This window comes from Nycticebus coucang, chromosome 2 (genome assembly GCF_027406575.1).
Source record: "Nycticebus coucang isolate mNycCou1 chromosome 2, mNycCou1.pri, whole genome shotgun sequence".
Taxonomy (NCBI): domain Eukaryota; kingdom Metazoa; phylum Chordata; class Mammalia; order Primates; family Lorisidae; genus Nycticebus; species Nycticebus coucang.
Genome location: NC_069781.1, coordinates 165,881,100 through 165,899,815, shown reverse-complemented (window position 1 = coordinate 165,899,815; position 18,716 = coordinate 165,881,100). Strand labels below are relative to the sequence as shown.

General features: G+C 54.3%; 1 protein-coding gene across 4 annotated transcripts; it reads right to left on the bottom strand.

The window, feature by feature from the left end:
* Positions 1 to 286: 286 nt before the first annotated feature.
* RIPOR1 (RHO family interacting cell polarization regulator 1) lies at positions 287 to 17,976 on the bottom strand. 4 transcript variants are annotated; one of them, XM_053604009.1, is made up of 22 exons: positions 17,844 to 17,976; positions 8,119 to 8,245; positions 7,854 to 8,006; positions 7,606 to 7,684; positions 6,902 to 6,925; positions 6,753 to 6,806; positions 6,467 to 6,619; positions 6,307 to 6,370; positions 6,173 to 6,216; positions 5,969 to 6,094; positions 5,428 to 5,576; positions 5,223 to 5,352; positions 3,985 to 5,145; positions 3,776 to 3,891; positions 2,785 to 2,917; positions 2,225 to 2,360; positions 1,945 to 2,106; positions 1,519 to 1,677; positions 1,191 to 1,387; positions 1,019 to 1,102; positions 820 to 910; positions 287 to 706 (listed from the first exon to the last, which is right to left on the bottom strand). In XM_053604009.1, the coding sequence occupies exons 2-22, from the start codon at positions 8,220 to 8,222 to the stop codon at positions 609 to 611; spliced, it is 3,417 nt and encodes a 1,138-aa protein (XP_053459984.1). In that variant the 5' UTR covers positions 8,223 to 8,245; positions 17,844 to 17,976; the 3' UTR covers positions 287 to 608. The 4 variants fall into 4 exon arrangements, with proteins under 4 accessions (XP_053459984.1, XP_053459978.1, XP_053459992.1 ...); XM_053604003.1 differs by lacking the exon at positions 17,844 to 17,976 and adding an exon at positions 9,091 to 11,160; XM_053604017.1 differs by lacking the exons at positions 7,606 to 7,684; positions 7,854 to 8,006; positions 8,119 to 8,245; positions 17,844 to 17,976 and having other exon boundaries at positions 6,753 to 6,802; positions 6,902 to 6,926.
* Positions 17,977 to 18,716: the final 740 nt, after the last annotated feature.

Below are 18,716 nucleotides of genomic sequence, written 5' to 3'. Positions count from 1 at the left end.
AGGTTGAAAACCACTGCTTTGGACCTTCTCTGGTCCAACTTCACAATTCAGCTCTACCTTGGGTCTATAGTTCACAGGCCCAGAGCAGGCCCAGCCTGCAAGCTAGGTCTCCAGCAATGCCCACCACCACCTTCCCCTGCTCTCTTCTAGCCTCTATGCTTTCTACTACCCAGATTTCCAGGCCAAGTGCACATGCTATAATCATAGCTAGAATGTGGATACACCAGTGCCAAAAACAACATCAACCAGAGGGTATGGGAACAGAAGATCAGGAGTGGAGGCCATGTAGGAAAGGCAACTTGCTTCTTTATATTCTGTAAAACTCTGTAAATAAAATACAAAACCAAAAGATGTAGTGGGGTACAGGCAGGGTGGCCAGGCCCCAGACACTGATTTGTGACTAGGGATGTGCTGAGCCGAGGCTGGGAGGCACTTGACTCCAAGCACTGAATCTACTAACCCCAGGGGCAAAAAAAGAATATATTAGATTTTCAATGATAGAATCTGTGGGGGAGGGGTGTCTGGAGCCAGCCCTCACCCTCCCTGCCAGTGCCTGGTGAGCCCTGAAAGTAGGGGGAAGGGGCGCTGGAAATCAGTGGGCGGGTGGTTTAGAAAGCTGTGCTGGCCATGCTGCCAGGCCCAAAGATGCGGGGCAGGGCGTCCAGTGACTCTTCCAGCCGTCGATGGGCAGACTGTCCCTCTTCACCTATAATGTGAGGATAGGGTCAGGGTTGGCTCTGGCCTCATCTCTCCTACTCCCATCAGCTAAGATGTCCCAGAACTCCACTTGACCTCCCCTCTCTCCCATCCCCAGCTCACCACATTGTTGCAGGCTCTGCCGGGCAGCTTCCCTCACAGCTTCTGTGTCTGTTTGGCAGAGGTACACCAGGGGCTCAATGCCCTCAGGAGCCTATTGGAAGAAGGATCATTAAGTGGGCCTAGGGAAGCAGACAGGAGAAGCTCAGGGGTGTGGGTACTAGGAGGGGAGAGAGAGGGAGAGTAGGCTGGCAGGGGTCACCTTGATGCAGCCCAGGGCCAAACAGCCAGCCACTCGAGTCTGTACATCCTCATCTTCCAGCTGGTCCAGGAAGCACAGGAGGGCCTAGGTAAGGGTGGGAGGGCAGACTTAGCCAGACACTGGGAGCCTGGGACCCCAGCTCTTGCCCTCAAGAGAGCCTTGCCTAACTTACTCTCTCCCGGAAGGTGGGGCCCAGTGACAGGCTTCGGAGCTGGGTGCTGACAGCAGCCATGACCTTGTTGTTGCCATGGACGAGCAGGGAGCTGAGGGCCCGAAGCCCATCCCTTTGCAGCCGCCCCTCGGGCGCCAACCTCAGGGCCTTCAGCACAACAGCCTGGTCATCTGAGTTCAGATTTTGTACCAGTAGCACTGAAAGAAAGTAGAAGTGGGACAAGGTGATAGGGCAACCTCTTCCCTCCCAGTTTGGGGAAGGCTCATCCTCATGTCCTCAGACCCTCCCGTATGGTCAAGCAACTTTGTGATAAGGGCCACTGCCTCACCCTCCTCAGCTGTCTCAGTCACGTAGGCCTCCATGGAGGGGCTGTCCAAGGTTTCAACATAACTCCAGAACTGGAAGATGGTAAGGTGCTCTCCAGGGCCTGGCTGGGGCCTCCTGGGCAGCTTCTGCCCCAAAGCATCCTCCAGAAACTTCACACAGACTACAGGAGGCAATATCATAGGCCTCAGAGTCTAGATGGACTCAGACTTTTAGAGTAAGAAGAATGCTCTCATCCCAGGCTCAGGTCCAGGGGCCCCCTGTCCAAACCCTACCTGGGTCTTTTGCTCCAAAGCATGAGCCTTTGCTGTTTCCCCTCAGTGCTTAGCTGGTATGTCTGTGTGGCTGACCTTGCTTTCCCTGAGGTCCCTGTCTCTAGGGTTTCAAGAAAGGAAGGAAGGAAGGAGGGGCAGGTAGGCAGCCCACTCACCTGCCTCAGCTAAGCCTGGCTGGCGCAGGGATAGACGAGCACCGTATTGGTTGCAGAAGGTGAGAAGTACCCGTTCCACAGGGCAGATGAAGGGGCTGAGTCCCTGTGTGCACTGGTCCCAGAAAGTCAGGAAGCCCGGCCGAGAAGCTGAGAACTGTACCACTGTGAGGGTTGCAGGAAACTGTCAGCAACAGAGCAGGCAGGTGGGTAGATAGGCAGCAGGTGGGTGAGGTAGGAGCTTTAGGGCAGATACCAGAACCAGAGCCTACAGGGCCATTACCTTCTTGGGCAGAGGTGACAGGAATCTCCCATAGCCTGCTGAGCTCGCATACTGCCTCAAGTACTCGAACTTCCCAAAGCAGCCGCTCCAGGGCCCATGCCTCCTGGCAGCGCAGGGGCCCAAATGTGCCTAGTTTCTGGAGAACAGGGGTGGCCAACCAGCTCAGACCTCAGGGTAGGGCTTGAGTGGGATGGAACCCAGGGACTAAAAATCCCAGCATGCACTGGAGATGGGGTAAGGGCCAGAGTTTAGAACAGTGGTTCTCAACCTTCCTAATGCTGCGACCCTTTAATACAGTTCCTCATGTTGTGGTGACCCCCCCAACCATAAAATTATTTTCGTTGCTGCTTCATAACTGTAACTTTGCTACTGTTGCGAATAGTAATGTAAATATCCGATATGCAGGATGTATTTTCATTGTTACAAAGGGATCACGACCCACAGGTTGAGAACCACTGATTTAGAAGGTACTCCATTCAGCAAAAGCCAGAATTGAAGTGCAAAGGCTCCCTGGGATAAGGGGTTACAAGGGAAGGGTGGAGGAATACCACTAGCCTCACCAGCAGGAGGCGACTGCAGTGGTACAGGTGCTGGACTAAGGCAGTATCCAGAGCTGGACACCCTGTGCTGAGGGGGCGGGCACTGGGTGACTCTAGGCTGTCCTCCGCCCCAGCCTCTGGGCTGCTTGGGGGCCTGGGAGAAAAATGAGGCCAACCGCCCCAAGAGCACACATCACTACCAGGTCAACAGTATTTATTTTTATTAAACTTCCCTCCTCCCAGAATGGAAGAATAGACGATGCACAGAAAAGAGACAATGGGTAAGTTCACAGAGGACTTCCAGAAGGAGAAAGGGGTTGGGAACAGCAGGAAGTAGTAGGGGGTCTCTGGAATCAGCATGCCTTGTGTCAGCTCTGGCTAGGACCACCAGGGCACCTGGGGCTGGGATGGGTGGGAATAGGGGTGCAGGCAGGATGGTCTATGAAAAGTGGACTGCAAGGGGTCCAGGGCATTGGGCTGTGACCTGGGCAGCAGCAGAGGGAGTAGGGACTGGGCAGGACTGTCAACTGGGAATTGGCGAAGGTTACCCTGGGACTGACAGTTCAGGACCCGAGGCCTCCAGGAGAGGTATAGTTCAGACAGAGGGGGCTGGTGCTGGGGAACCCAGGGTGCATGGGGAGATACTGAAGGAGCTCCTTCATAGGGTAGGTCCAAGGTGAGGTGAAGGGGACGAGGAGGGGCTGGAGGCTCACAAGCTGATGGGGACGAGCAGGGGAGGCAGACATTGTAGAGATGCGAAGGGTGGTCAGAAGCACTGGGGACACAGATGGGTTTGGAGACACAGGCATCAAGGACATGTAAGGGGTGAGCACCGGTGCAACTGCCAGCAAGTCCATCCTCATGTACTCTACCTGGCCCCACCTCACCTGTTCCCGCATCTTGCCTTACTTCCACCTCACCTATTCCTCCTTTACCTGACACTGCCTCATCTCCTCCCCTGCCTGTCCTCCCCCTCACTTAGTTCCGTTCCCATTTCACCTAGCCCACTTACCTGTCACTGGGACCATCATTATCTTCATCTTCATTGAGGAAGCTGAAGCTCTCCAAGGCATGCTCCACGGTGATGCTAAGGCTGGAGGCCCGGCTGCGAGTTAGGCCTTGTCTCTGCTGAGGTTGTGAAAGGCGTTGAGAGCTGCTGCCACTGCCTGGCTTCCCTCCCTGTGTTGCCCCTGCCCAGTCCAGCAGTCCAGTCCTCCTCACCATAAGCAGACTCTCCAGCCGGGTCACCTCTTGCTCTAGGCCCTGTAACTCAGGGAATTGACCACGATAGTCATCCAGGGCAGCTGTTAGGGCCCCCAATGCGTCCTCCAGCCTCCTGTCCCCAGCCTCTCCAGCTTTCCCTGAGACTGGGGCCTGGGCAGCCACAGCCAGAGTGAGTTCTGAACGCTGGGGCAGAGGGGATAGTGGGGAGGCAGGGGGGGTTAGCCTCTGAATGATGGACTTGGGGAGGTCTGGCACAGGGTTTGTGAGGGATTTCCAACTGGAACAGGAAGGACTCTGGTCAGAAGTGTTGAGGGCTCTGGGAGTTGGCTGAATGCAGGTAGTAGAGGCTGGGGTGGGGCTTGTGATAGTGTGGATAAGGCTTGTGGTTGTGAGAGTGGGGCTTTTGGTTGTGTGGGTGGGGCTTGCAGTGGTGTGGGTGGGGCTTGCAGTGGTCTGGACTGCACCTGTGATAGCAGGGGAAGGGCCTATAGTAGTGAGGGTAGAGATCATGGGCTTGTGGGTGGAGCTTGCAGTAGTGTTAGTGAGGGTTGGGCCACTGTGGGTAGGGCTTATGGCACTATAGGTGGAATCTGTAGTGGTGTGGGTAGGGCCTAGCAGTTCTAAAGGGCCAGAGTCTGTGGTCTCCTGAACTGAGTCTAGGAGTGTAGATGTGGCAGGGTCTGTAAATTTAGACGCAGGGCCTGATGTACTGAGGGAAGAGCTTGTGGCAGAGTGGCCAAGGTCTAGGGCAGGAGGAATAGGACTGGGGTGCTCCCTGTGGGTGGGATCCAAGTATATAGGTGGGCTAGGTCCCTGCACTAGGCTTTCAGGGCCCACAGCCTCCACTGAAGCCTCAGCCAAGGCAGCATCCACACTGGCTTCACTGATGTGGCTCAGAGTCCGGCTATAGGGCGCATGCCCATTTGCCAGGGCTGGGGCCATGGTGCCCTCCTCATCCAAGGACCTAGAGCTGGGCATCTCAGGCCTACGAAAAGCAACTTGGATGGGCAGGGGCTCAGGTTGCTGCACCAGAGGCCTAGGGGCTGATGAGTGGCGGGCAGTGCCTGACAGCTGTGGGCTGGATGAGTCGTCAGAAGATTCAGATGACACGGACCATGCTGTCCCATTCTCCAGCTCCTCCTGCCGCCGCAGCATGTTCTGGGTGAAAGGAAAGGGCATTTCAGGACCCTGCCTGGGGAGCCCATGGAAATGGTAATGCCTGGGCCTGAACTCACATAGAAAGCCTGCTCCCGAAGTGAGGGTGTATCTGGTGGGCTCTGGCTATAGGTGGAGAAACGCTTGGTGACTGTGGAGGCCTTGTTGACAGTAGAAGCAGCTGAAGGCTGGTCATCTTTGTCAAAGGGGCTGAGGAAGGAAGAAGCTGTTGGTAGGTGCCACAGCCCTCCTGGCACTGTCCCCAAACCCCTCAGTCCCACCAACCTCCATGTGACTTCCAGGCTAAGCTTAATAGTGCCAAGGTCATTGATGTCCACAGCCACAACCTGGGGCAGGGCAGCGAACAGGTCCTTGGTCTCGCATGAGACGCTGCCCACAATAACATGGTTGGCCAAGCCCTTCAGTTCTGTCACCTGCAGCCAAGAGTATACAGGAGAGGGTAACAGGGGGCAGGAGCCATGAGATCGTGTGCCATCAGAGGGCTGGTTATGCCTAGAGCTTGTGAGATTGTCACGAGCCATGGAGGCTTAAAGCTGTCTGAGAGCCCAGAGATCACAGATGTCCCAGAGGGTCACTGAAGTCATGAGGGTTATAGCGTCATAGGCGTTAGTGGGTCAAATATTCACAGGATCAAGAGGCTATAAGGTCATAAAGATTGTTTCCAAGGCCACAGAGATCATGAAGGTGATGGGTCACACATTCACAGGGCCATGGAGCCTTGAGAAGGTCATAGGAGTAAGGGTCATGAGGGTCACAAGGAGTTCATAGGACCATGGTGTTCTGTGGTCCTTGGTTGGGACATCACCTTGATAGACAGGAATTCCGTGAGCAGAGGAAGAAAGACAGTTTCTTCACTGTCCCACACCTGCTTCCCACTACCCTCAATGCGGCCACGTAGTTTCCAGCGCTGACGCCCATATTTCATGCAGATCTGGGGGAATAGGCGGGATGAGGCAGCCCGTGGTCCCATGATCCTGCCTCCCCAGCCCTTCCCTGCACAACTTCATACCTCATACTGATCGCCCACACACAGCCTGGCGAAGCCAGCCAGCCCTAGGAATTGAGGAAGAAGTAGACAGGCCATGTTGGGAGGTCTTGAGCATTCTCCCTCCACTCCCACCACCTGCTCCCATGACTCAGTACCTTTCATCCGGAGATGAAACTCGCCCAGCTGTGCCTCTAGCTCGCTCTCCAGCAGACACATGCTCTGGGAGGGCAGGGACAGAAGGTAGTCAAGAACCAGTCTCTTCTCACCAGCCCTGCCACAACTTGTGCCTCTGCTTCATGGCTACCCATCCCTTACCTCTGTGTACTCGCGATGTCCCCGAGTGGCCTCAGCTAAGCTGTCCCGGGCCTCTCTGCTCCCTGGGGACCCAGTGCTATAGGCACGGACCATGTTGTAGGCACCATCCCGGAGTCGCCGCTGGACACAGTATGCCTCATACAACTCATCAATCTGGGAAGGTAAATGGGGTGGCAGTGGGGGGACAGATTCACCACTGGGGTTGCGCACCCTGGGCCTACCACCCCCCAGTCTCTTTATGATCTCAAATCCCCCACCCCACTTTGCATGCATGCTGCACACATACCTTGCTGGCATGGAACTCCAGTCGTCGCAGGAAACGTTCAATGGACTTGACTTGCTGGGAGAGAGGTGGGTCAGGAGGGGCCTAAAGTCAAGGGCCCTCTACCCTCCCCATGAATCAATCCCTTTCAACACAATGCTATATACACTCACCTTGTCCAAGTCATACAGGAAGCCCTGCAGGGGGGATGAGAAGGGCACTTAGGAGGTAAGAAGAGGACCAGCAGAGGCACTAGCCTGCCCAGGCCCATTATAGCTCCCCTTCCCCACAACCTTCCTCATCACAGCCCACAGTCACTCCAGGTATGGCAGGGACTGACTGCTTTCCTGGATGCTTGCATGGTACATGCTGGTAACACAGATCTAGTTGTCCCTTAGACCTCTTTATGACCCCACTCCAACCTCTTCCCTGGTATCCCTTTTCCAGCAGCCCCTGGGGAGGAAGCTCTGGGCCTCCTCATGCATGGTTCTCTCTGCCAGGAAACTCCCATTCATCCTTCATCCACCTCTAGGAGCCCTAACCTCTTCCTCAAGAAGAACCATGGCTCTCTCCTCAGTACAATTACAATATAATCTCCTGTCATTCACATCTGTGGGGTCAGATCTATGCCACTGAAAGATGCCACAAGCAGGCACTGGATCCCAAGCAGAAAGCATGCACAGCAAATAAGGCTTTCCTGATATCCCCTTTCCTACTCACACCTGAACTAAGTCTCCCCCAGAAAATAGCCCAGGGATCACCCAAAGCTGGCCTGACCCAGTTCCCCCACCCCACAAATACAGCTCATCAACCTGGGAAGGTGAGTGGAGTGTCAGTGGGGGGCCTTAGCCGGGCATCCCTACCACCCATCACTCACCAGGCGGGAATTCCTCTTGGACTCCCTTATCTGCACCTGGAGCTTCTCCTGCTCCTGCTGGTGCACTTCCAAGTAGGCTCTGAGGAAAGAGGTGACAACAAGAATTAACTTACCTTTCCAGACTCAAGATGCACAGGAACAAGCAGCAGAGAAAAGGAGTGAGGGCTGCAGAAGGTCCCTATTAACAGAAAGGAGATGGGGGTTTGGGGAGAGATCCTAGGGCAAGGGATGGGGAGGGAGTTGCTTACGTTAGGCCCTGCTTAAGTGCAGCATATACCAGGTCTAGCCGCTCAGGCTGTGGCACCTTAGAGGCTGGGTGAGCCACGGAAAACATCCTGGACACTCGGGAGAGCGCAGGGGGCTTCCGTGGGGGCCCTGGCGGGCTGAAGACCGGTAAATTCCTGAAGAAGAGGCTGTCCTCAGAAAGAGACCAGTAGGAGTCCCCCAAAACCCTTACTATACACCCAGTCCCATAGGCTCTCTTAACCCTATTAACCCCGCCGCTCAGCATACCTGGGCCCCCGCTCGTGGCTGCCGAGGACGCCTGCGAACGACTGGCTCCTACTGACCCGAGCGCTGAGCAGGCGGCGCTGCGGCCGTACTGACAAGGACATCATGGAATGAGTCCGCGAGGGGCTCCCTAAGGATGGCAGGGGGAATAGTGTACAGCACCAGTCGAGTCCCTGAAGCCCACTCCCCGCAGCCCGGTGGTTCCAGGGCTGGAGGTCGTCTCTCCTGGTCACCAGGTACAGCGGCCCCAGTGGGCTCTGGCCTCGTACTGTTAGACCCACGAGCCCGGGGCTAATGACAGGGCAGCAGCGAGCGTCTCAGACTCGGACTCGGACTCAGCGTGGCCTCAGCTCAGCCCCCACTTCCTGCCGAGGTGCGGGCTCCGCCTGGTCCTGAGAGCAGGAAGGGGGGGTCTCGCGGGGACCCTCCTCTGGCTGGGAAGGGGCAGGAAAGGGGCGGGGCGCGGGAAGAATGTGCGGAAGCGCCAGTTTACCCGGGGGCGGGGCGGCCTCTCCAGCCCTGCCCCTGACATTCCCGCCCCCCCCAAGTGGGTCAGGAGCTGGGGTGCCCGCACCCTGGGAGGCCGCAGGAAGTCACGGCGAGGCGGGTATGGTACACACTCTAAGCCCTATAGAGTTGCCCGACAGGCCCGCCATCCGCCAGCCCAGCGTAAACTGCTCCCCAGCCCTCCCAACTCTCAGGCTTTAGGACGCCAGAGCCCTCCCGGCGCCCGCCAGCCGGGGGATTCCCGGAGTGGGGCGCAATGCCGAGAAGGGCCCCACCCTCTCTTTCCTGCGGCTCTGACTTGGAAACTGAGTCACAGATGCACGCCTTCGCTCCTGCCCTTGGTGGGAAGAGATCCTAGGCAGACCCCCCCATCCCGCTCCGGAGAAACAAGCACCCAACATCCCAGAATCCGGCCTGCACCTTCTGGGACGTGCCTCAGAGGCTTCGCAGCCCCGGGCTAGGTCCTACCTCTCTTCTTGGCGTTCATGGTAGGTCCCAGACAGCCCCCCTTGCTCGCCCCGAGCGTCCCGCCGGCCCAGGGCCACTTGGTGCAGGCCAGCTGGGCTGCGCTCGCTCCCAGCGGCTCTGGCTCCACCTTTGGCTCCTCCCGACACTGCCCCCCGCCCAGTTCCTGCAGCCTGACTCAGCCTGCCTGGATGGGGCGGGACTGCCAGACTAGGGGGCTACAGGGCCTTGGCTCCCTGACCTCCGGGAGGGGTGACTGGGGATTCCCCTTGGGGCTGACAGGGGTCTTCTCGCCTGGGGTCAGTGTGTGTGTAAAGGGACGTGGGCATGGTGATGCATATGGAGGACCAGAATGAGGGGCTGAGCAGAGGTGGCTGTATTGGAGACAGTGGAGTATGGGTCTCGTAGAATAGCCCTTGAGGAGTGGTCGAGAGGGGTGAACCCAAGGAGGGCTGAGAGTCGGGTTCTAAGTGCTAAACCTGGAGAGTGGGCAGCTGAGGAGTGGACTGTGCCAAAGGAGCGCAGAGACAGGGCACTGATAATCAGTGGGAGGCTGAGAAGAGAGAGGGGCTGAAGGTATGAGATTATGTTTTGTTGTTCCAAGAGGCACACAGAGAAGGAACTGGATACAGAGAGTCCCACAGTCCCACGCATCACCCCCACTCCTACTCCCAAAGACAGGGTGCTCAGTGTGAGCACTCCCCCTCTTCCCAGGCCCAAGGAAAAAGGATCAGGTCCCACTGCTCAGCCAGGGCCTCCTTTCTAGCAGAAGCTGTATCTTAGACTGAGGTCCTTAGTCTAAGGACCTTCTGGCCTCCTGCTCACATAGGCCTGTCAGGCCCTGATATCTCTAACTTGAATATCCGGTGTCCTCCATGGATGGTAGGGGCCACCATCTATGTCCACTGGGTACCCCATCCCCTGACCTTGGAGGGATTAGATACTCCCCCATCCCATAAACACTTGAGGTTTAATTCTGTCACATTATGCTTACTTTTTCCCCAAGAAGCTGAAGTGGGCCCAGAGGTCTGCATTTCCAATAAACTCCTGGACCCCCTACAGATTCAGATGTAAGAGGTCTAAGGATCCCAGTTTGGGAAATGCTACTTCTTTACTTCCTCAAAGGTCACCTGTGCAACCTACATTGGCGACCTATGGTTTCCCATGGGTTGCCTGCCCAACACTGGCCCCTCTGTTCTTTTAGCCATCCCACCACAAGAATACACCAGCCTTATCACCTGCCCCTGGTATACCCCTTCCCTAAATCACAACCACTGTGACCATAGTACTGAAGCTCTCTCCCTTATCTCCACCTCACCTGCCTTTTACCTGAAACCTCTCCTTCCTTGAGCTCTCAGCTCATTTATTTAACTATTCATTGAGTGACAACCCTATCCCAAACAAGTGCCAGTCACTAGAGACACAGCCTAGAATTTCACAGACACCACCCTGTACAGAGCTTATAGTCTGCCTCTACTTTCTTTTTTTCTGCCAGCAACCTCTTCCCTTCTCTTCCCTGCACACCCTCCTCCCTAGCCTGGATCCACAGCCACCAACCCATCACCTGTCTGCTGCTAGTGTCCTCAGCATTCTCCACCTCTCTCCTTCCTGGCTGACACCAACTCCCTGTCTTCTCTGCACCTGCACACAGGCTGGCGGGAGCTGCCAGAGATCTTGGCATAGTAGCCTGACTGGTACCACAGAGAAATTCTCAACCTCAGCCAGGCCCTTACTTCCCACCTGGTACGTCCTTGTAGGTGACCCTAGTCATCTCTCTCCTTTCTGGGTGTTTTAGACTTTCTCAAGTCTCCAACAAGCTCAAAGTCACTCCCACATAGAAAATGAAAACCTCCTGGCTCAGTGCCCATAGCACAGTGGTTACAGCGCCAGCCACACATGCCGAGGCTGGCAGGTTCGAACCCAGCCTGGGCCAGCTAAACAACAATGACAACTGCAACAAAAAATATCCGGGCGTTGTGGTGGGCACCTGTAGTCCCAGCTACTTAGGAGGCTGAGGCAAGAGAATATCTAGCCCAAGAGTTTGAGTTTGCTGTGAGCTGTGACGCCACAACACTCTACTGAGGGCAACAAAGTGAGACTCTTGTCTCAAAAATAAAAAAGAAAGAAAGAAAATGAAAACCCTGGAAATTGTTCAAATGTGTATCAATGAATAATAGAATTACTAAACAGCAAAAACAAAAAAACCCTGAAAAATAGACTACACTCAACAAAATGGAAGACTTTAATAGACATAAGGTTGAGTGAAAGCAATACACAAAAGAGGACATATGTATGATTCCCTTGATAGAAAACTTGAAAAGCAGGAAGAACTAACCTATGGTGATAGAAGTCAAACTAGTAGTTACCCTTGAGATGTTGTGACGGGTCTTCCAGGGTGCTGGTAATGTTCTGTTCCCTGCTCTGGGTTCAATTTCCTGATCCTATATGGGTGTGTTCCCTTGCAAAAATGTATCTAAATTGGAGTGGCTCAGTGAGTAGGGCGCTGGCCCCATATACCAGGTTCAAACCCGACCCCGGCCAAACTGCAACAAAGAAATAGCCAGGCGTTGTGGCGAGCGCGTTATGGCAGGCGCCTGTGGTCCCAGCTACTTGGGAGGCTGAGGCAAGAGAATCGCCTAAGCCCAAGAGCTGGAGGTTGCTGTGAGCTGTGACACCATGGCACTCTACCAAGGGTGACAAAGTGAGATTCTGTCTAAAAAAAAACAACAAAAAACAATAGGGGTGGCGCCTGTGGCTCAAAGGAGTAGGGCACCAGCCCCATATACCAGACGTGGTGGGTTCAAACCCAGCCTGGCCAAAAAAAAAATAGTATCGAACTGTACACTTAGGACTTATACTTTCTGCATATTTCAATATAACATTGCCTATAATAACTACAAAAAGAAATGACCCCTCTTGTACCCCGTGTCTCTCTCCCAACTATCCCACTTCTCACCCTATCTCTCTCCTTTCCCTTCAGAGCCAAAGTTCTATCTCTATCTCCTCACACAGCCACCCCACTCCTCCCATCCTGGCCAAGTTTCTGTACCCACCACTCCCCTGACTACTGTGGACAAGGTCGCCAGTGACCTCCCTGTTTGCTGAATCCAGTGTCCAATATTTATCCTTATCTTGCTTGATCTCAGTAAAGCTTTTGACTTTGTGGCTCTCTTCCTCTTTTTTAAACTTTTCCTTCTCGTGAATTTCAAGAGCAATATGTTCTTGGTTTACTACCCGCCTCTCTAACATATATCTAATTTTCACACAGAGGCTGTCTCTCTCCCCATCCCTGATGGGCCTTATCCTCCTCATCCTTGGACTGTGTACATCTCCCACAGCTCAATGCCATCTAAATGTTGCCAGCTTCCTTATCTCTTGCTAGCCCTCACCACTTTTCTGTTACTGCCTGCTTGATACCTCCCCAGAAGCTGAGCGACAGTGCACAGTGAGGCACAGTGAACTACTAGGACATGTGCTGAGTTTGAGGTTCCCAAACTGAATTCACCACTTTCCCCTCCAACCTGACTCTCCCTAGTCTTTTTTTTTTTTGAGATAGAGTCTCACTATGTAGCCCTCAGTAGAGTGCCGTGGTGTCACAGCTCACAGCAACCTTCAACTCTTGGCCTTAAGCGATTTTCTTGCCCCAGCCTCCCGAGTAGCTGGGACTTCAGGTGCCCACCACAACACCCGGCTATTTTTTGTTGTTGTTGTTGTTGCAGTTATTGTTGTTTAGCTGGCCTGGGCCGGGTTCGAACCCACCAGCCTTGGTGCTTATGGCTGGTGCCGTAACCACTGTACTACAGGCGCCGAGCCTCTCCCTAGTCTTTTTCTCTCTGCGACAGCCTCACCATCTATGTACCCAGATAAGAAACTGGGAATTATCCTGGATGCGTCAGTTAATTAGGTAACTCCTGCCACGCTAGCTCTTAAATAACTGCAATTTGCCTCTTCCCCTCCATCCTCATAACTAGAATTTAGGTACAAGCCATCACCAACTCTCCTCTAGAACTCAACAGCAGCCTCCTAATGGGATTCCTGACTCCACTCTAACCTCCAATGATCTATTCATTATTCAGTAATTCAGTAATAACAGTCATCTCAAAACTCCAATGACCCAACAATGCCAGAAACTGTCTTTTATTGTGGGCTTTCTGTATGCTTTCAGGCACCAAGCTTAAAAAACATCATCTTATTTAATTCTGGCAATAACCCTATGGGGTAAGTCCTATTAGCCCCTCTTCACAGATGAGAAACCTGAGGCTAACTAACTGTGTAACCTTGGGCAAGACAATTCTTAAGCATTTGGGTTTCAGATGCCCATCAGTAAAATGAAGGCAATAATAATAATAATGATAACAACAATGACAACTATCTCACAGGGCTACCTAGGAGGACAAAATGAGTTACCTTCCTTTATTGGAAATGTTTGAGGAAGGGAGAATTGTATATGGGGGGGAAAGTTGGGGGTCACCATATACCTCACTGTTATCACACAACAAATATTTCTTTCTATGTTTAAAACATTTTTTTTTGGCTCGGTGCCTGTAGCTCAGACAGCTAGGGGGCCAGCCACATATACCAGAGCTGGCAGGTTTGAATCCAGCCTGGGCGGCCAAACAACAATGACAACTACAACCAAAAGATAGCTGGGCGTTATGGTGGGCGCCTATAGTCCCAGCTACTTGGGAGGCTGAGGCAAGAGAATTGCTTAGGCCCAGAGTTTGAAGTTGCTATGCGTTGTGACGCCAGGGCACTCTACTCAGGGTGACAGCTTGAGACTCTGTCTCAAAAAAAAAAATTTTTTTTTTCATGTAATCCCAGCACTTGGGAGGCCAAAGCAGGTGGATTGCCAGAGCTCACAGGTTCAAGACCAGCCTGAGCCAGAGCAAGACCTTGTCTCTAAAAATAGCAGGCGGTGTGGCGGGTGCCTGTTTAGTCCCAGATACTCAGGAGGCTAAGGCAAGAGAATCGCTGGAGTTCAAGAGCTTGAGATTGCCATTAACTATGACACCATGGTACTCTACAGAGGGCAACAAAGTAAGACTCTGTTCAAAGAAAAAAAAAGGCTCAGCACCCGTGCTCAGTGGTTAGGGTGCCAGCCACTCTACCAAGGGCAACATAGTAAGACTGTCTCAAAAATAAATTTTTTTCTTTTGTGTTTTTTTTGTATTTTTGCATTTTTCTTTTTTATATTTAATATATTAATATTTGTATTAATTTTAAAATATTTAATATATTAATATTCAACATAATTTTATAATATATTAATATTTATATTAATTATAATTATATTATATTTTTGCATTTTTCTTTTTATATGTAACATATTAATATTTATATATTAATGTTTTTATATTTATTAATATAATTTTTAATATTATATATAGCGCACAAATATTAACTGCTGTTATTAATAATTTTTGTTGTTGTTGTTAGAGATAGGGTCTTGCTCCGTTGCCCAGGCTGAGGTACAGTGGTGTGATTACAGCTTACTGCAACCTTGAATTCCTGGCCTCAAGCAATCCTCCTTTTTCAGCCTCCTGAGTGGCTGAGAATACAAGCATGCCTGGCTAATAATTTTTTCCTTTTTTGGAGAATGTCTTGCTCTGTTGTCTCAGGTGTTAGCATAGCTCATTGCAACCTCAAATTCCTGGGCTCAAGTGACCCTCTTGCCTCAGCCTCCCAAACTGTTGGGACTATAGGCATGTACCAGAACACCCAGCTAATTTTTCTATTTTTAGTAGAGACAGGGTCAATCTTGAACTCTTGAGCTTAAGCAATCCTCCTGCCTTGGCCTCCCAAAGTGCTAGGACTACAGGTGTGAGCCACAGTGTCCAGACAATTAATACTTATTAATCTGCCCAAGATTACATAGCTGATGGTATGGCTGGGCTTTGTGAACCCATAACTCTAAATCCTTAACATCCCTCTATTCAGACTCAAGTGAAATATCCACAGCCATACCCTGCCCTAAGGAGAAAGCTGGGATTCTCTATCAGGACCTACAAAGCCTTCAGGGTTTGTCCCTCTCTCACATTCCTTTAGTCTTTCCTTGCCTGCAGTCCCTTGCTCCACCCATAGAGTTGCTCCAGCAACTGCAACCTTTTCTCAATACCTGCAAGGTTCTTCTGCATCTAAACAGCAACCCTCAATGCCCCACCTTCTCCTCACTACTCTCAGTTGATTAACATCCTCTCCTCCTTCAAATCTTACCCTATCACTTCTTTCTCCAGGAAGCCAGCCTTGGGCTAGTTCCCCTTTTGGCCTCTGGGTGGCTTCCTCCTTCTGATTCAGGCCACATAATTCAGTTGTCAGTTCTCCCTTTGAATCTGTCTTCCCACCAGACTGAACCATGTGGGAGCTGTGGCCTGTCCATTTGGCTCACTACTGTACCCTTTGGGTCCTACACCAGGGTCTGAACACCTGAGAGATGAAGGAGGGAGGGAGCAGAGTAGGGGAGCTGGGCTGCCTGGACACAGGCAGGTCCTAAGCTATTAGACTGGGAGATTTCAAGTCTGTCTCCCCCTAACTCCCCACATACTAGTCTCCCTTCCCACTTGCTAGTCACATCATATACTATAAGCAAGTAGGGCTCTGTTCTCTGAGGATGGGGCAGGGTGGGGTCCCCTGGGATTCTAGACTCAGTAGGCTGACTGTTCCATCAATTTTCTTTCACTGTCTGGGACTTTGCTACCACAACGCACAGAACCAGGATGTCTAACTGTTGGCACAAATGACCATCTGAGTGACCACTTCAAGGGTTGAGTGGGCAGGATCTCCCTTGCTGGTGGGGGTGGGATGGGGGGGAAGAAGTGAATTCCATGAGCTAAGGGGAGAGGGCTACCCCAACTGGTGGAGGCTGGCTAACAAAAGCCAGGCCCTGCAGTCTGTTCTGGACATAGAAAAGAGCGCAGGCCCCAGGTTCCAAAGTTTAAGTGGCTTGCAGCACGGCTACTCAGGGCAGCTATAAACGACCTGTCTGCGTGGCCCCAGAGCCTGCGGCTCGGCTCAGCTATACACGGGCGCACCCGTGTGGGACAGAGGATCCCTCCACCTGCACTGCCCAGCTCAGTGGTACGCTGGGCTAGCCGCTGCTCTGGGTATCCCCAAGGCCAGCCCCGCCCCGCCCCGCTCGGGGCCGCCCCCGACCGAGGTAAACACATGCTAAAAATAAACAGGGCAAGAGGCGGCTGCAAGCGAGAAAGGGGTCCCTCCTGAGCCTGTCCAGTCTCCATAGCAACTGCCCCAAACCGGGCTGCTGACGTCATCTCGCAGCTGCCCAAGCGTGCAGGGAAGGAGAAGGGGCGGCTCAGCCAGGGACCCCCCACCCCGGAACCGGGCGGAGGCAGCCGGGTGGCCTCACTTCCTGCCGGCCCCCTCCCTGGTCAGCTGGTCACATTCCCCGGCCAGTGCGCTCAGGGAGCCGGGCGGCCTCCCCAGGGCCGGGCCTGGCTTGGCTAGAGCTGCTGCAGCGGCTGAGAGGGGCTGCAGTGACTCACCGCGTCTTCCCCGCCTGCTTTTCCTCCTAGGCAGCACCCAACCAGGCGCCTTGTCCCCCACGCACCCACACCCCTGAGATGGCTCACCTTGCTCCCCTCTCTGTCCCCTGCCCACAGGACTCTCAGGGAGGGGGGTGGAAGAAGGAGCTATGCCAGTCCTCCTTGTCCCATCTCAATCCTCAATTCGCATCCACCTCTGTACTACGGAGGTGGATGTTGCAGGCAGATCTAATTCTCGCTTCTCTCAAACCAGCTGTGTGACCTTGAGAGTATTACTTCCCTCTCTGGGCTTGTTTCTGCATTTACCAGATGGTCATAACCCTCCTCAGAAGGCTCAGCCTTAGTTCAATGTGGCAGGCTTAGGCTGCCGCCTCACACAGATGGCAACCAGGTCACCGTTATTATTGTATTAGACTGCACACAGTAGGTGCTCGGTCTGCCAGCTTGGACACACATTAGAACTGGTTGGGAAGGGTCAGACTCAGGCCTCACTCGGGAGAGGAGAGCAGAGCGTACTGAGGCAGAACCTAGTCTGACCTTTAGCCCTGGTGAGTAGCCCCTTCCCTAAACCAGTTCCGCAGAGTGCTCAGGCCTGGCTGCTTGCGGAGACCCACATCAGCCTCCATTTCCAGGGACAGGCTCTGCTCTCCCACCGCGCCAGAGCAATCCTCTCTCTCCTGAGCTACGCCAGTTTTAGGCGAAGAGCACGGCCTCAGGCCAGGCTCAGTCACCTCAAGTCCGGCCCCCAAAGCGGCTTACGCCGGCCTATGGGGCCAGTAAGATTAGCACAGCTCAGGGGCCGGCCTGCACCCCTGTCGCCCCCTCCCCATTTCCAGCTCAGTTTCTTCTGCTGAGTGGGAAGCCAGGGGGTCGGGGATGGGGTGTTCCTGGAGATCGCCTGTGCCAGGGCCCAGGCTGGCGCTTTGAGTCCGCCCTCTGGCCTGGCCCACCCCAGAGCCCCGGGGCACGGCCGCTAGGGCCTTGCCGTGGGAGGGAAGGAGGAAAGGCGGCAGCACCAGGCGCTGAAGGCCCGGAGGCGGCTGCTATTGTGGGGCGAAACTGTGTCCTCTGCGCCCGGGGGGAGGGGAGAAAAGACACTGTGCGGCCGGGGTCCCGGGCATGGGGTAAGATAGGGCAGGGCCGCAACCGGGGCCGCAGATCCGGGACCCACGGGGCGGCGCCGGCGGGGGAAGCACCGGAATCGCCCCGCCCGCCCTGCACCGGCCCTCGGCCCCCGGAAACGGCGCGGACACTCACATGGCTGCGCTGGGCTGCGCGGACCTCGCGCTCTCGGTGCGCTGGACTACCCGGCCAGGTCCCGCCGCAGCTGCCGCTGTAGCCGCCGCCGGCGCCGGCCCCTCCCTCCGCCCGGGCGCCCCGCCGTCCCGCCGCCCCGCCGCCCCGCCCCTCCCCTGGCCCGTAGGGCCCCACCCCCTGCGCTACCGCGGCTCCGGAACCCCTGGAGACGCCCACGGCTCCCTCCGACCTCTAGGGTAACGGGGCAGTCTGGTGGCCCACGGGGTCCACCAGCTTGTGGGGTGGAGACTTTGGGGGACTCGAAGACGCAGTGGCAGGGTTCGGCACTCAAGATCCCTGGGAATGAAGAGGCTTTCTGGGAACCGCACACAGATCTTAAAACCAGGAGCTCCAGGGAACCCCGCCTGCTTGCCCCTTCCCCAGATCCTTAGTATTCTGTGACCACCTGAAACAGGTCTTGGAGCGGCCACTGCTTGCCTAGGTTGGTTGGAGGAAGGGATCCCGGCCTATTTCTCCGGGAAGGCGGTAGGGAGGACAAACTCCTCACCATCCGACACCTTCTGGATCCAGACGCTGACCCTCAGCCCTTCCTTTTCAGTCAGCCGCAGTTTCTGTGCTATAGGAGCAGGCTGCCCTCCGCGGCCTGGTCTGGCTGGTAATTGCAGAATCATAGCAGGACCATGCCTTCCCCACTCATTGGGCACTGGTTTCAGAGGAGTCTCAGGCCTTGTTCTGAGTATAGGTGGGGACTCTGGCAGTCAGGGCATGGGGTACACGTTGACCAACCCAGTCCTTTGCAAAGCCAAACTGAAGTTCTGGCCCTCCTTGGGTGGGGGTTGAGGAGGAGCTGAGAACTGACAACACACTGGGGTC

Bases quoted from the DNA above. Each gene is read 5' to 3' on its own strand.
- RIPOR1 (XM_053604003.1), bottom strand. The intron at 5,577-5,968 runs GTGATGTCCCAA...TCTTGGCTGCAG, and splicing joins CGGAATTCCTGTCTATCAAG to GTGACAGAACTGAAGGGCTT. The intron at 2,361-2,784 runs GTGAGGCTAGTG...CCTGTTCTCCAG, and splicing joins ACTGCAGTCGCCTCCTGCTG to AAACTAGGCACATTTGGGCC.